Raw genomic sequence first — 15,740 nt, 5'->3', positions numbered from 1 at the left:
CAAGGGAGTGACTTGAACCGAGGATGCCATGTGTCCTAGGAGGATGAGGAATTGGCGAGCTGTGGCAGTGTGTTGAGACTGGAGCTGGCGAGCTAGGGACATGAGAGTTTGGACTCGTTGAAGTGGAAGGTAGGCTTTTGCCTGTAAGGTGTCCAAGTCTGCTCCAATGAAGGATAAGGTCTGAGATGGGACCAAGCAAGATTTCTCGTAATTGACAAGAAACCCTAAGGAGAGGAGTGTGTGAATTGTCAACTGTAGGGAGGATTGCGCAATTTGAGGGGTGGAGGCCCTGATTAGCCAATCGTCCAGATAGGGGTAGACGTGGACACCTTCCTTCCTGAGAAATGCTGCTACCACTACGAGACATTTGGTAAAGACTCGTGGAGCAGATGCCAGCCCGAAAGGTAGTACCCGGTATTGATAATGGTCGTGGCCTATCAGAAAACGCAGATACTTGCGATGAGATTGTGTTATCGCAATGTGGGTATAAGCGTCCTTGAGGTCGAGAGAGCACAGCCAATCCCCCTTTTGCAACAGAGGGAGCAAGGTGCCCAGGGTTACCATCTTGAACTTTTCTTTTTGCAGATACTTGTTGAGGGCCCGAAGGTCCAGTATTGGACGTAAGCCCCCTGATTTCTTTGGTATTAGGAAGTATCTGGAATAGAATCCTTTCCCTTGTTGACAAGGAGGGACTGGTTCTATAGCATTTGATTGTAGAAGAAGGGATACTTCTTGTTGTAATTGAGTCAAATGGCTGGTTAGACTCCATGCCTGAAGGGGCGGGGAGTCTGGCGGAAGTGTTATGAAGTTGAGGTGGTAACCCTGTGCGATAATTGCTAGCACCCACTGATCTGAGGTGATCTGTTTCCAACGATGTAAGAAGTGGTACAGCCGACCTCCCACAGGGATGTGTGGAAGAGGGAGCTGGCATGTGCTCAATACAGGGAAGTCAAAGGCCCGCCGCAGGCCCAGGAGGTGGGGCTACAGTAGGTCTTTGCTTTCTCGGCTGACGAGGCTGAGGCCTGTTAGAGGACCGTGCAGGACGAGCCCTAGTTGACGGAGGGTAGTAGCGACGTGGTCGAAAGAACGACTTCTTAGAGTCCTTCTTTTGCGGTTGCTTGGAGGACACCTCAGGTGGGACAGATGAGAGTTGTTTCAACGTCTCATGGTGGTCTTTTAACTCCGCCACAATCTGTTGAATTTGCTCTCCAAACAAATTGTCGCCTAAGCAGGGTAAATCAGCAAGACTATCTTGGACCTCTGGGCGAAGGTTGGATGACTTTAACCAAGCCCAACGTCTGGCTGAGATGGCTGTGGCTGAAATCTTCGTGGAAGCATCGAATATGTCGTAGGCAGTCCTAATCTCGTGCTTCCCTGCCTCAAATCCCTTGTGAAGAAGGGCTTGAAGCTGCGGTTGGTATTGATCCGGCAACGTGTCAGCATAGTCTTGCATCTGCTTAAGGATGGCTCTGTTGTATTGAGTAATGTAGAGTTGATATGAAGCTATGCGTGAAATCAACATAGCTCCATGATACACTTTCCGTCCCACACTATCTAGGAATTTGTTGTCCCTGGTAGGTGGGGTAGAAGAGTGTGGCTTAAGACGCTTGGCCTTCTTCTGCGCGGACTCAACTACAACAGAGCGATGATCCAGTTGAGGTTTTTGGAAACCTGGTGCTGACTGGACAAGGTATGTGGAGTCAGCTTTCTTGTTAACTGGAGACACCGATGAAGGAGATTCCCAGTTTTTCTTTAGCAGATCCAAAAACACCTGTTGTATAGGGATGGAAGCGATGATTTTTGGAGCATCCAGAAATTGAAGTAGTTCCATCATCTGGTGTCTGTCATCGGCTTCAGATTGGAGCTGAAACGGTACAACTTCTGACATCTCTTTCACAAAGTTAATGAAAGATAGATCCTCAGGAGGAGATCTTTTTCTACTCTCTGTAGGAGATGGTGGCGAAGGCAAATCTGTGTCAGAAGATGTATCATCATCATCACCCCAGGTATCGTAGGGATCATGTGGGCCTTGTAGCCCTGATGGACCTGGCTGAGGCTCTAAAGGCATCGATGGAAACCTAGGTGGAATCGGTGCGGTAGGTGGAACCAGAAATGGCATCGATGGCTTCGGTGCTGCCGATGGAATCTGTGCCTGGCGCGGAATCGATGGAGCCGAAGGATAAATCGGTGGAGATATACCAGAAGGTACCAATGGAACTACCCCGGAAGGGGGAATTCGAAACGGTGTTTCTCCTGCCGATGAGAAACCAGTTGGAGACGGTGGTGTAGTCGATGGTACTGGAATCACCGATGGAAGGGCCGTCATAAGTGCCTCCATGCGGCATAGTAGTGGTGCTAGAGCTTGCACCAACGGCTCGGTGATCGATTCCCTCCTCGGTGGCGAAGCCGGTGCCGGCGTCGGTGCCGGGGGCGGCACTGGAACCGGTGCCGGGGACGGTGCCGATGGAGGTTGTAATTTCTTCATCGCTTTCTCAATGGCCTCCTGGACCAGCCGGTCCAGTTCTGCCCGGAGACCAGGGGTAACCATACCCGGCTCGACGGGAGAGGGAGGCTGAGGCAGGGCCGGAGGGACCACCGTAACCGGTGGGATCACGGCCCCCACACCCCGAGAGGGTGAGGGTTTCCTCGATGCCAGCGAACGAGACATGGAGGGTATCCGGTCTGTTCGCGGCTTCGTCGGTGGCTCGGCTTGAGCGGAGGTCGATGGCTGTGGATCCTCGACAGGCCGAGACTTGTGCCGTCGATGGCGATGCTTTTCTTTCCGATCTCCTCGCCCATCCGGGGAAGGGACGGGAGTCGACGGCCGAGAAGCGATCGATGGTGGACGGTCACCGGAGGGTTGACGATGGTGGTACAACTTCGACGGTGCCGGTTCCGAGGACGTCGATGCTATCGATGGCGTTGGGGTGGGTGCATGGAAGAGGAGCCCCATCTTCTCCATCCTGGCTTTGCGACCCTTGGGTGTCATTAAGGCACATTTGGTGCAAGTCAGGACATCATGCTCACTACCCAAACACATTACACAAACCCTGTGGGGGTCTGTGATGGACATAGTCCGGGTGCAATCCGGACAACGACGGAACCCCGTTGCCATGGCTGGAAGCCAAAATTTTGGCTGGGGATCGGTAAGTGCCAACAGGCCTCGAGGGCCAAAATCGACGGTAGTCGATGGAAAAGGCAAAAAACTTACCGGGTTCCGTAAGATGACTAAAAAATTTGTCGAAGGGAGACCCCTGAGGGGCAAATTTTCTTCGGAAATTAACTTCCAAATTCCTGTCAGGAACGTGGTTAGAGAGCTCCTTTCACCGCGTGGCAACTGCTGCGCGGAAAAAAGAAGACTGAAGGGAGACCCCTGCTGGCTGCAGGGTCAGTGCCTTGCTGGGCATGCCCAGTAGGGGCCAGTCAAAGTTCTGTTTAAACTTTGACAGAAGTTTTCCGTGGTGGGCTCCATCCTCGATGTCACCCATTTGTGAGGACTACCATCCTGCTTGTCCTGTGAGAAAGTAAGAAATTGCCATACTGGTTCAGACCAAGGGTCCATCAAGCCCAGCATCCTGGTCGAATTTTCAGGATATCCACACTGGATATTCATGTGCATCTTATGAATATTCAGTATAGATATCTTGAAAACCTGGCTGGCTTGTGGCACTCAAGGACAAGAGTCGCCTATCCTGAGGATAAGTGATACAAAATCAAAACGGGGAAGATATTTTTAGAACAGACAGCTGAAAGCAAAAGATGAGTCTGCAGCCTGGAAGGCTATCAGAAACTACTGCAAGATCGGCCTGCCGACAGATTTCAAAAAAGAAAATGAACTTGATGATGAAAAGCCTGAGTGATAAGAAGGAAAGAAAGAATATTAAGATATACTGCTATCTAAGAGGGGAAACTGGAGAGATATTACCCAATATACTGTTGGGAATGAAAAAAAATGAGCAGAGCTCAGGAACATGAATATTGGCTACAAAAGAAAAGAAATTAAGGTATGCCATGCAGTCATGCAACTGCTGCACATACCCATAGCTATCTTCAAATTTTTTCCCAAAATTGGATATCGTTACTGTGTGATTAGGTGAACTAATATTTAGAGAATATATCATGCTGTACTATATATGCAAGGTTATAGCACTACCATCTGCTGCCACTGGTCTCTTCTGAACCAATGTCAGCAATAAAGAATAAGGTTTAGTTCAAGCAAACCTAGGAGCCATTTTTGATTATATATTCTTCTGCTATAATATATAACCAGTCTTCTATTAGCTTTAATCGTATGGAGCTCAACAATTTCAAGTGGTCCAACTAATGAAAAGTTTCTCAAAGATAAAATACAACTTTTTACTGACAGAGTATGATCTATAGGCAGGTGTCTGACTCTATATGCAACTCAGTTCTTTTAGGTCCTTTGCTCATTTCTCCTGTAAATAAAACTTGAGATAAAGCCACCTTAATATAAATTTCCCCCTTGCCTATTTTTTTTTCATATTCATGACTATGGCAACAATTAAGTGGGATAAAGAAATGTGCATTAACATGGTAGCATGAAGAAGAAATAAATATAACCAATTCCCATCAAGCAGTGTTATTAAACTTATTTACACAGATCAATATTAAATTAGTCTTATGTACCTCTGGAGCATCTGTGTAGTCAAAAAGTCTGAAGATTACTCTTGGCATGGGGTAAACTGAGTCTTCAGTATGTGGAGGTGGAGTAAAAGGAGGCAGATTATGCTGTAGCGCTTCACAAAGTATGCTGTCAAATGCAAGATATGGCCGCAGAATGTGTCTTTCCTGCCAGCGATCCTTTTTCATCTTCTGAATCTGAGCCCAAAGGCAGTCTAAATACTGAACCAAAAAGATAATAGTTAGATTTCACTCACAAGTACATTGCTTTTCCCTTAAATAGTTTGTTGTTCTTATTTTGTAGCACAAATAGAATTTGCAGGGTTTTAATACAACCATACTGAATAGAAAGGTTAAAAAATGTGAAGCCATAGCTCTTAAACCAATGTACCTGGGTTCCCTAACCTCACATGGCAGTGACATTCCTTTGTCTATAACTTAAGAATCCAAAGGAATGACAACTCCACTACAAGAATTGGCCAGTAAGCATGCCCCATTCAAACAGAATTATGTACAAAGCCCTCCCTGTGATCACTGTCTTTGCAGCACTGCTAGCCTTGGTGCACCAGAAGCAGCCACCCAGGGCAGTAATCGAAGGAAGCCTGCTTGGCATCACATCATGTACCTTCTTTGCGTCCACAATCATCTATGGTAAATAAATAACATGAAAAATCCTAAATTAATATCAGAAGACAGACAATTTGCTGGGAAAATGTCCATATAAAACACAGCTATTACCACAAAGACTTCCATTTCCTGTCACAGAAGAGGAAAAGGTGACCATGGAAGTGCTTTACATGTAAAAATAAATGAATCACAATTTCCTCTAGCAGTTCATTTTAGGCCTCTAAGAAAAGAATAATAGTGACAATGTATGACTGACAAGTATTTGGCAGTAAGGACCAGGGCTTCGAAGAATTTAGAATTCTAACACAAAAATGTAAAGTGCACCCCTGGTGGTAAATCAGTTTAAAAATAAACAAACAAATAGATAAAAATACAGGATCTCTGGGTTGCCTGCCTGTGGCTCACACTAAAATATTTCGATCGGCACAGAAAATTCCATCATTAATAGGCAAAGTACCATTTACATGAGGAGACCACTTAAATCAGCCTACTATATCAAAGCCGACAATCACAGCTGATGGAAGGCCCAATAAAATTAAAGCCACTATTCAAAACCTGGATAATGTTGAGATTACTACCTGATAATCTCCTTTTCCTTAGTGTAGACAGATGGACTCAGAACGAATGGGATAGTATCCGCGTGCTAGCAGTTGGAGACGGATCTGACGTCAGCACGGGGGTATATATATCCCCACAGGAAGCGTAGCAACTCAGTAATCTTCCTTGCAAAAGCTGTTATGGAAATGTGTACTGACGCTCAGTGAAAAGTGAAAACAGGATTCCCCTGACCGATTGATAGTAGCTGGAGACCGCCAGCATTCACAACGGGAAGGCGTTAACACCTGGTGGAGTGTACGCTCTCATGGAACAGAAGACATGGCTTACCTTGAATCGGTGAAACCCATGTACACAAGCAGCTGGGCGGGATGCTGAGTCCATCTGTCTACATAGTTACTAGTGATCAAAACAGTTCTTTTGAACTGTTTTTAGCTTCAGTGATAACTTTGGTAACAAAATATGTTCTTGCCTTTTAGGCTTCTTTTCTGTATACTTTAAATTTTAAGGCCCAAGTGACTGTTTTTCCCATCATCAGGAGAGTTCTAGTTATCATCCCTTTTATTTAGGATTTTCATTCTTCAGTATACTAGAGAGGATGTCCAGTTGGGAGCATTCTACATTTCAATGGAGCCACTACAGCATTTATTTACAAATATATCTCTCACAATCAGTAACAGAATAAAAATGGTTCATAAAAATACATAAACAAAAACAATCTGAATAAAAACTTGATTAAAAATTGACATTTAAAAATAATAAAAATAAAAAGAATATAAATACAAACAAAACCCATAAAAAAAACCAATGAAAACCTGAATACTAAAGCTGCTGCCTGGAAAAAAAAAACCACACCTGCTATTGCAAAAAGAAATCACACGTTTGAGGGTCTTATTCCAAATCTTTATCAGATTATCTGTGAAGCAGGTCCCTTTGGTAAACTTGATTAGCAATACTGTGGCCAAGAATTTAGTCAATTTTAACTTTTGAGACAAATCTGGACGGACTCAGTTCTGCTGCTATGGCAGTTGAATACAGAATTTGATTAGGGAACAGTCTGTTAATTAAATAATTTCTGTTATTAACTAGCGGTGCTAAGAGTAAGTCAGTGGCCAGTGGTAGGTGTCCATATAAAGAGCAGGTAGTAAAATACTGCACAGAGCGGCAGTAGCCACAGAGGCATTCACGGAGCGGGATGCCAGTGGCCAGTGGTAGGTGTCCACCTTCACGGAGCGGAAGGATGGAGGGCTGTCATCTCCCAATTAAATAAATAATAAAAAAACCCAGGGATGGGATCCATCAGTTCTAGAGGACGCATATAAAGAGCAGGTAGTAAAACACTGCATGGAGCGGCAGTAGCCACAGAGGCATTAACGGAGCGGGATGCCAGTGGCCGGTGGTAGGTGTCCACCTTCACAGAGTAGAAGGATGAAGGGCATCCATCTCCCAATTAAAAAAAGAAAAGAAAAAAAAGAAAAAAAAACAGGGATGGGTTCATGGGCTTATAGGTATTACCAATTATTAGGCTTTTCAATATTTGATGATAGTTAATGTGACTTTCAAGCATTCTTCACTTTCGGTGCATGTCCGGCATGACTCCTTGCTTCAATGACAGGGGAAAAAGAAAAACTGATACTTCACACATTTCCAGCATTGCCCTCTGCTTCATGGCAGAGAGCTATGCTGCCGCTTACCCAACTAATCAAACTTAATATTTCACTTGGAAGCAGCTCCAGCACTGCTCTCTACATTAATGGTGGGGGTGAAAAGGGAATTAGAACATAAGGTTACTAAGAGCCAAGAGAAACAGTTAAGTATGAGAACAAATGTGTGAAGCTTGCTGGGCAGACTGGATGGACCGGTTGGTCTTCTTCTGCCGTCATTTCTATGTTTCTATGTTTCTATATGTGACTTGAGTGAGGAGTAAGGAGAAGTTATGTCAGTCTAAACTGAGTATGGTCATAATTTAAAGAAAATGTGAGGCTAGTGTGGATGGGATGAAGGATCACCAAAATATAAATTGAAATCACCCATAATGACCACATTGGGGAATTCTATGCACACCTGGGAGATCAGAGAAAACAGTTCCTCTAGGTATGGGTCGATATCTTGGGTGGGAAGCACTGTGTGGGTATCTGATACAGTACTGTGTATTTCTAGTAGCACTTTATAAATGTCAGCAGGAGTCATCATACATCCATATTTTAGCCAGCGAACATTTGTAGCCACTGGTGTGTCTTCTTTTGTGACAATGGGAAGGATTTGCAGTAAATGACACCAACTCCTCCTCTTTCTTCTCTTCCTGGAGAGTGCACGATGGGCAACCAAAATGATAAAGGGGATGGAACAGCTCCCCTATGAGGAAAGGCTGAAGAGGTTAGGGCTGTTCAGCTTGGAGAAGAGACGGCTGAGGGGGGATATGATAGAGGTCTTTAAGATCATGAGAGGTCTTGAATGAGTAGATGTGACTCTGTTATTTACACTTTTGAATAATAGAAGGACTAGGGGACATTCCATGAAGTTAGCAAGTAACACATTTAAGACTAATCGGAGAAAATTCTTTTTCACTCAACGCACAATAAAGCTCTGGAATTTGTTGCCAGAGGATGTGGTTAGTGCAGTTAGTGTAGCTGGGTTCAAAAAAGGTTTGGATAAGTTCTTGGAGGAGAAGTCCATTAATGGCTATTAAATCAATTTTACTTAGGGAATAGCCACTGCTATTAATTGCATCAGTAGCATGGGATCATCTTAGTGTTTGGGTAATTGCCCGGTTCTTGTGGCCTGGTTTTGGCCTCTGTTGGAAACAGGATGCTGGGCTTGATGGACCCTTGGTCTGACCCAGCATGGCAATTTCTTATGTTCTTATACTTTGGTAGGAAGAGCTTCAAGAATGGGTATGGTTCTCCCTCAGATAGCCATATTTCTCAGATATATATGACAACCAGGTATCATGTACTCTAAGGTCAAATGACACTGACAAAGCCAAAAAAGACTTTAACTCCCAAAGAATTCATCAGTTCCAATTTAAACCCCCGAGCCCTCTTTCAATACGTTTCCACCCTAATTAAATCCCCTCACACTCCCTCCCCCGACAATGACAACCAAGCCAAATGCGAAAAACTGGCCCTATTTTTCCACAAAAAATAGAGAAACTGTTGTCATGCTTTTCCTCCACCCACACACCTTCCAACACCCTATCAGCAAGCACTACGCCTACCTCTCTCATGCTCAGTACCACCCAAGCAGCAAACACCACTGCTATACTAACTTCGAGACCACCACCCTCTTGGAAATAGAATCCACCCTCAAGAAAATCAAACTTGCAGTGCATTCCTCAGATACAATCCCCACCAAGACCCTCCCTCACCATTCCCAACATTATATCCAAACCCATAGCCAACATTATTAATAAATCCATATCTCTCGGCTCAGTCCCAACCCAACTTAAACATGCCATAATAAAACCTATTTTTAAAAAACCCTCCCTTGATCCCTCTAAACCTGCCAATTATCGCCCTGTCTCCAACCTTCCATTCCTCTCAAAAATCCTAGAAAACATTATTAACCAGCAGCTAACAGATTACCTTGATGAACATCACATTCTCTTCCCCTCACAATATGGGTTTCGCAGACACCATAGCACTGAAACCCTTCTCATCTCCCTCTCCGAATGCATTCTGAAAGCTCTTGGATAAAGGGCAATCCTACATTCTGGCTCTTTTAGACATTTCTTCCACATTCGACACTGTCAATCATAATATCCTACTAAAACGCCTTAAAGAAATCGGCATTTCCGGAAACCCCCTCCGCTGGTTCCAATCATTTCTAAACAGGCAATACAATGTTAAAATTGGACACTGGGAATCAAAACCTTTTGACCTGTTGCAAGGGGTACTGCAAGGCTCCTCACTGTCCTCTACCCTCTTCAATATATACCTCCTCCCACTCTGCCATCTCCTTTCCAAACTTGGGCTTCCGCACTTTATCTATGCCGATGATGTGCAGATCCTCATTCCCATAATTGACATTACCGAATGCCATGAAGACCTGGGATTCAGCCCTCACAGACATTAGCACCCTATTCTCAAACAACTTCCTGGCTCTTAACACCTCTAAAACAGAGCTCCTTATCTCACCCCAGATCACCACCCTCAACCCACCAATACCACACACACAATCACTATCCACCACCTCTTCTCAGCATGTACGCAGCCTTGGCGTAAACCTAGACAACCACTTCAATCTAAAACAGTTTGTCGCCTCCACCCTCAAAGATGGCTTTTTCAAGCTTCATACTAAAAAAAAATAAAAAAAAAATTTAAAGCCTTTTACACCTTTACGACTTTCGCACTATTTTCCAAGCCACTATTCTAGCCAAAATTGATTACTGCAACGCCATCCTCCTAGGCCTTCCTAAAAATGCAACCCAACCTCTGCAGATGCTACAAAATGAGGCTGCCCATATCCTCACAATCACATCAGGCCGGTCCTCCAACACCTACACTGGCTGCCAATTACCTCCAGGATAATATATAAATCCTTCACCCTCATACATAAATCCCTACACAACCAAAACATGCACTGGTTTACAGAGAATTCAGATTTCGCAAACCTGACAAGACCCACCAGAACGCAGCATCAGGCAAAACTACATACACCCTCGCCTAAACTCACTAAATTTGTCTCCACTAGAGAATGCTCACTCTCCATAGCAGGACCTGCCCTTTGGAACAAGATGCCCCCAAGTCTCCGCCAGGAATCATGCCCCAGGAAATTCAAACAGAACCTCAAGACCTGGCTGTTTAAACAGGCATACTCTTGATCTATATGCACCCTCTTCCCCCCCCCCCCCATATCTTACTCTGTTAATCACTCAATATATCAGACCCTCTGGCTCTTATACTACCCCCCCTCAATATAAATTCACTGGTAGTACCCTCCCCTGATAGCTCCTCCTGTAACCCTATCCTTAAAGCAATTCCATTAACTCCTGCCTTCTAACCTTGCCTTCTAACCTTCCGAAAAAAACTTAAGACCTGGCTTTTCCTCCAAGCCTTCCCCTAATCTCTAAAATGCCAACATACCTTCCAACCAGGATCCACCCCACTAACTAGTCACTCGGACCATTCTCAGTATACATATATATCTACCCTCTAGTTTTTTGCTGTACTTCTACTTCCCAGCTACTCTAGCCCCCCCCCCAAGTTCGATACCCTTGTTATATGTAACTTGTTATTGCCTTCTTGTTATATGGTTATTTATTTAGTTAGTCCCTACTTTCCATGTAAACCGATCTGAATTGAATCTTTTCATGAAGGTCGGTATATAAAAATGTTAAATAAATAAATCTCATTATTGTTCTGTACATTTTGGTACATATATCTTTTATTATGCAGTTCCTGTAAGAACATAAGAAATTGCCATGTTGGGTCAGACCAAGGGTCCATTAAGCCCAGCATCCTGTTTCCAACAGAGGCCAAAACCAGGCCACAAGAACCGGGCAATTACCCAAACACTAAGAAGATCCCATGCTACTGATGCAATCAATAGCAGTGGCTATTCCCTAAGTAAAATTGATTAATAGCCATTAATGGACTTCTCCTCCAAGAACTTATCCAAACCTTTTTTGAACCCGGCTACACTAACTGCACTAATCACATCCTCTGGCAACAAATTCCAGAGCTTTATTGTGCGTTGAGTGAAAAAGAATTTTCTCCGATTAGTCTTAAATGTGCTACTTGCTAACTTCATGGAATGTCCCCTAGTGCTTCTATTATTCAAAAGTGAAAATAACCGAGTCACATCTACTCGTTCAAGACCTCTATCATACCCCCCCTCAGCCGTCTCTTCTCCAAGCTGAACAGCCCTAACCTCTTCAGCCTTTCCTCATAGGGAAGCTGTTCCATCCCCTTTATCATTTTGGTTGCCCTTCTCTGTATCTTCTCCATCGCAACTATATCTTTTTTGAGATGCAGCGACCAGAATTGTACACAGTATTCAAGGTGTGGTCTCACCATGGAGCGATATAGAGGCATTATGACATTTTCCGTTCTATTAACCATTCTCTTCCTAATAATTCCTAACATTCTATTTGCTTTTTTGACTCTGCAGCACACTGAGCCGACGATTTTAAAGTATTATCCACTATGATGCCTAGATCTTTTTCCTGGGTGGTAGCTCCTAATATGGAACCCAACATCGTGTAACTACAGCAAGGGTTATTTTTCCCTATATGCAACACCTTGCACTTGTCCACATTAAATTTCATCTGCCATTTGGATGCCCAATCTTCAAGTCTTGCAAGGTCCTCCTGTAATGTATCACAGTCTGCTTGTGATTTAACTACTCTGAATAATTTTGTATCATCCGCAAATTTGATAACCTCACTAGTCGTATTCCTTTCCAGATCATTTATATATATATTGAAAAGCACCAGTCCAAGTACAGATCCCTGAGGCACTCCACTGTTTACCCTTTTCCACTGAGAAATTTGACCATTTAGTCCTACTCTGTTTCCTGTCTTTTAACCAGCTGGTAATCCACGAAAGGACATCACCTCCTATCCCATGACTTTTTAGTTTTCGTAGAAGCCTCTCATGAGGGACTTTATCAAACGCCTTCTGGAAATCCAAATACACTACATCTACTGGTTCACCTTTATCCACATGTTTATTAACCCCTTCAAAAAAATGAAGCAGATTTGTTAGGCAAGACTTCCCTTGGGTAAATCCATGTTGACTATGTTCCATTAAATCATGTCTTTCTATATGCTTTACGATTTTGATCTTGAGAATAGTTTCCACTATTTTTCCCAGCACTGAAGTCAGGCTCACTGGTCTATAGTTACCCGGATCGCCCCTGGAGCCTTTTTTAAATATTGGGGTTACATTGGCCACCCTCCAGTCTTCAGGTATAATGGATGATTTTAATGATAGGTTACAAATTTAACTAATAGATCAGAAATTTCATTTTTGAGTTCCTTCAGAACCCTAGGATGCATACCATCCGGTCCAGGTGATTTGCTACGCTTTAGTTTGTCAATCTGGCCTACTACATCTTCCAGGTTCACAGTGATCTCATTCAGTTCGTCTGACTCATCACCCCTGAAAACCATCTCCAGAACTGGTATCTCCCCAACATCCTCATTAGTAAACACGGAGGCAAAGAATTCATTTAGTCTTTCTGCAATGGCCTTATCTTCCCTAAGAGCCCCTTTAACCCTTCTGTCATCTAAAGGTCCAACCAACTGCCTCACAGGTTTCTTGTTTTGGATATATTTTAAATAGTTTTTATTATGAGTTTTTGCCTCTATGGCCAATATCATTTAAAATTCTCTCTTCACCTATCTTATCAATGTTTTACACTTAGCTTGACAATGCTCGTGTTTTATCCTATTTTCTTCAGATGGATCCTTCTTCCAATTTTTGAAGGATTTTTTTTGGCTAAAATAGCCTTTCACACCTCACCTTTTAACCATGACAGTAATCGTTTTGCCTTCCTTCCACCTTTCTTAATGCGTGGAATACATATGGACTGCGCCTCTAGGATTGTATTTTTAAACAATGTCCATGCCTGTTGAACACTTAACCTTTGCAGCTGCACCTTCAGTTTTTTTCTAACTATTTTCCTCATTTTATCAAAGTTTCCCTTTTTAAAATTTAGTGTTAGAGCTGCAGATTTACTTATTGTCCCCCTTCCAGTTATTAGTTTAAATTTGATCATGTTATGATCACTGTTGCCAAGTGGCCCCACTACCGTTACTTCTCTCACCAAATCTTGTCTTCCTCTAAGAATTAAATCTAAAATCTCTTGTTGGTTCCTGAACCAATTGCTCTATGAAGCAATCATTTATTACATCCAGGAACTTTATGTCTCTAACAAGTCCTGATGTTACATTTACCCAGCTAATATTGGGGTAATTGAAATCTCCCATTATGATTGCACTGCCAAATTGGTTTGCTTCCCTGATTTCTCTTAGCATTTCATCATCTGTCTGACCATTTTGTCCAGGTGGACGGTAGTATACTCCGATCACTATACTCTTACCCCACACACATGGGATTTCTACCCATATAGATTCTACTGAGCATTTAGTCTTTTGTATGATCTTTATCCTGTTGGACTCTGTACCCTCCCGGACATAAAGTGCCACACCCCCACCAAGTTGATCCTCCCTATCATTGCGATATAATTTGTACCCTGATATAGCACTGTCCCATTGGTTATCCTCTTTCCACCAAGTCTCTGTGATGCCAATTATGTCAATCTCATCATTTGCTGCTATACACTCTAACTCTCCCATCTTACTTCTTAGACTTCTGGCATTGGCATACAGACATTTCAAAGTGTGGTTTTTGCTTGTTTTAACATCCTGCTTTTCAGTTGTTTGGGATAATTCGGAACTCATTAGCTTTGGTGATTTTTTACATATAGGCATATGAACTATGTTTGCATTTAATGGAACCTCTCTATTGGGATGCCCTAACTCTCCTGTTTCATTATTATCCTTCAAGGATACATTTCTCCGAACCATGCACTGCTGAGTGACTGTCGGCTTTCCCCCTTGTTCTAGTTTAAAAGCTGCTCTATCACCTTTTTGAAAGTTAGTGCCAGCAGCTTGGTTCCACTCTGGTTAAGGTGGAGCCCATCCTTTCGGAAAAGTCTCCCCTTTCCCCAAAAGTTTCCCCAATTCCTTACAAAGCTGAATCCCTCTTCCCTGCACCATCGTCTCATCCACGCATTGAAACTCTGGAGCTCTGCCTGCCTCTGGGGACCTGCACGTGGAACAGGAAGCATTTCAGAAAATGCCACCCTGGAGGTTCTGGATTTCAGCTTCCTACCTAAAATCCTAAATTTGGCTTCCAGAACCTCTCTCCCACATTTTCCTATGTTGTTGGTGCCCACATGTACCACGACAACCGGCTCCTCCCCAGCACTGTCTATAATCCTATCTGTTGCTACTTCTTTATATCTTTCACGTGTTTCTTGTAAAGCCAGTTGCTGTATTATGTTTTATTGTAAACCGAGGTGATGTTCCAAACGTACTGCGGTATATAAAATACCTTAAATAAATAAATAAATTCGCCAAGATTTGTTGACCACTGAATGTACACTGAAATAAAGACAATTGAATGTTTTCTATGTCTAAGGTTTGGTTATAGTATGTGCATGCTTGATTTGTGAACTAGGGTCAAAATGTCTGGAGATCGGTTAAAATAATGCTTTTTTTCATTACTGCTATGACTTTAATCTTAATGTCCTATGGTGGGGTCTGTGTCTACCCACGAATAGACCAGATGGCATGGCCAAGGAACTCTATTGTGCTGGGTGGGGGATTTGGAGTTGTTGCCAATACCCATTACTACCAAGATGGAGCCAGAGTTAGGAATAGCTCGTCCATTTTTGAGGAGTCTGTTTTTACAAACATTGTGACAATTTAGGAAAATTTGCTGCCAGGCTAATTTAAGTAACCTGAGCTTGAGAGGAGGGAGAAGGTTTGAAAATACCTATAGTTTAATAGGCTTCACTGACCAAGTGAGCAAGGTTCTACCATGTGTTGAGGGTTTTCATCTTTCTTTAGTTCCTTCATTGTTTCTAAAGGGGAACACAGGTTTGGTTGTGTACCACCAGCAGCATGCCACCTCCAGACAGCTTTTCAAACAGTAGTAGATTTTATAGATTAACTGCCTCGCCCAAAAGGCTACAAAGCAGTTTTCAACAGTAACAAATAAAATCAGCCACAAACACAAACACCTGCAGAGGGGCAGACCCTCAGAGCAGCACTGCTGTGATTGGAGATGTAGTGGGGTAGGCAAGACTCAGGAGGACCCAGCAGGTTGATAATTTTCCTCCCTACCTCTCTAATGCGGAAAGTGGCATTACCAACTGGGTACCTGAATGACAAGATTGTCTACAGT

The 15,740-nt window shown here is 43.3% G+C and overlaps 1 protein-coding gene across 3 annotated transcripts in view; it reads right to left on the bottom strand.

Moving 5' to 3' along the window:
• Nucleotides 1-15,740, bottom strand: part of NCBP1 (nuclear cap binding protein subunit 1) — a 437,475-nt gene that overhangs the window by 275,105 nt on the left and 146,630 nt on the right. For all 3 annotated transcript variants that reach the window (XM_029603603.1, XM_029603613.1, XM_029603623.1), the window contains one exon: nt 4,648-4,863. In XM_029603603.1, the coding sequence (XP_029459463.1) occupies nt 4,648-4,863 (216 nt within the window). The remainder of the gene's footprint in view (nt 1-4,647; nt 4,864-15,740) is intronic.

This window comes from Rhinatrema bivittatum, chromosome 1 (assembly GCF_901001135.1).
Source record: "Rhinatrema bivittatum chromosome 1, aRhiBiv1.1, whole genome shotgun sequence".
In the NCBI taxonomy this organism is placed as follows: Eukaryota; Metazoa; Chordata; class Amphibia; order Gymnophiona; family Rhinatrematidae; genus Rhinatrema; species Rhinatrema bivittatum.
Note: the sequence above shows the minus strand (reverse complement) of the source record. Positions and strands in the feature narration are given on the sequence as shown.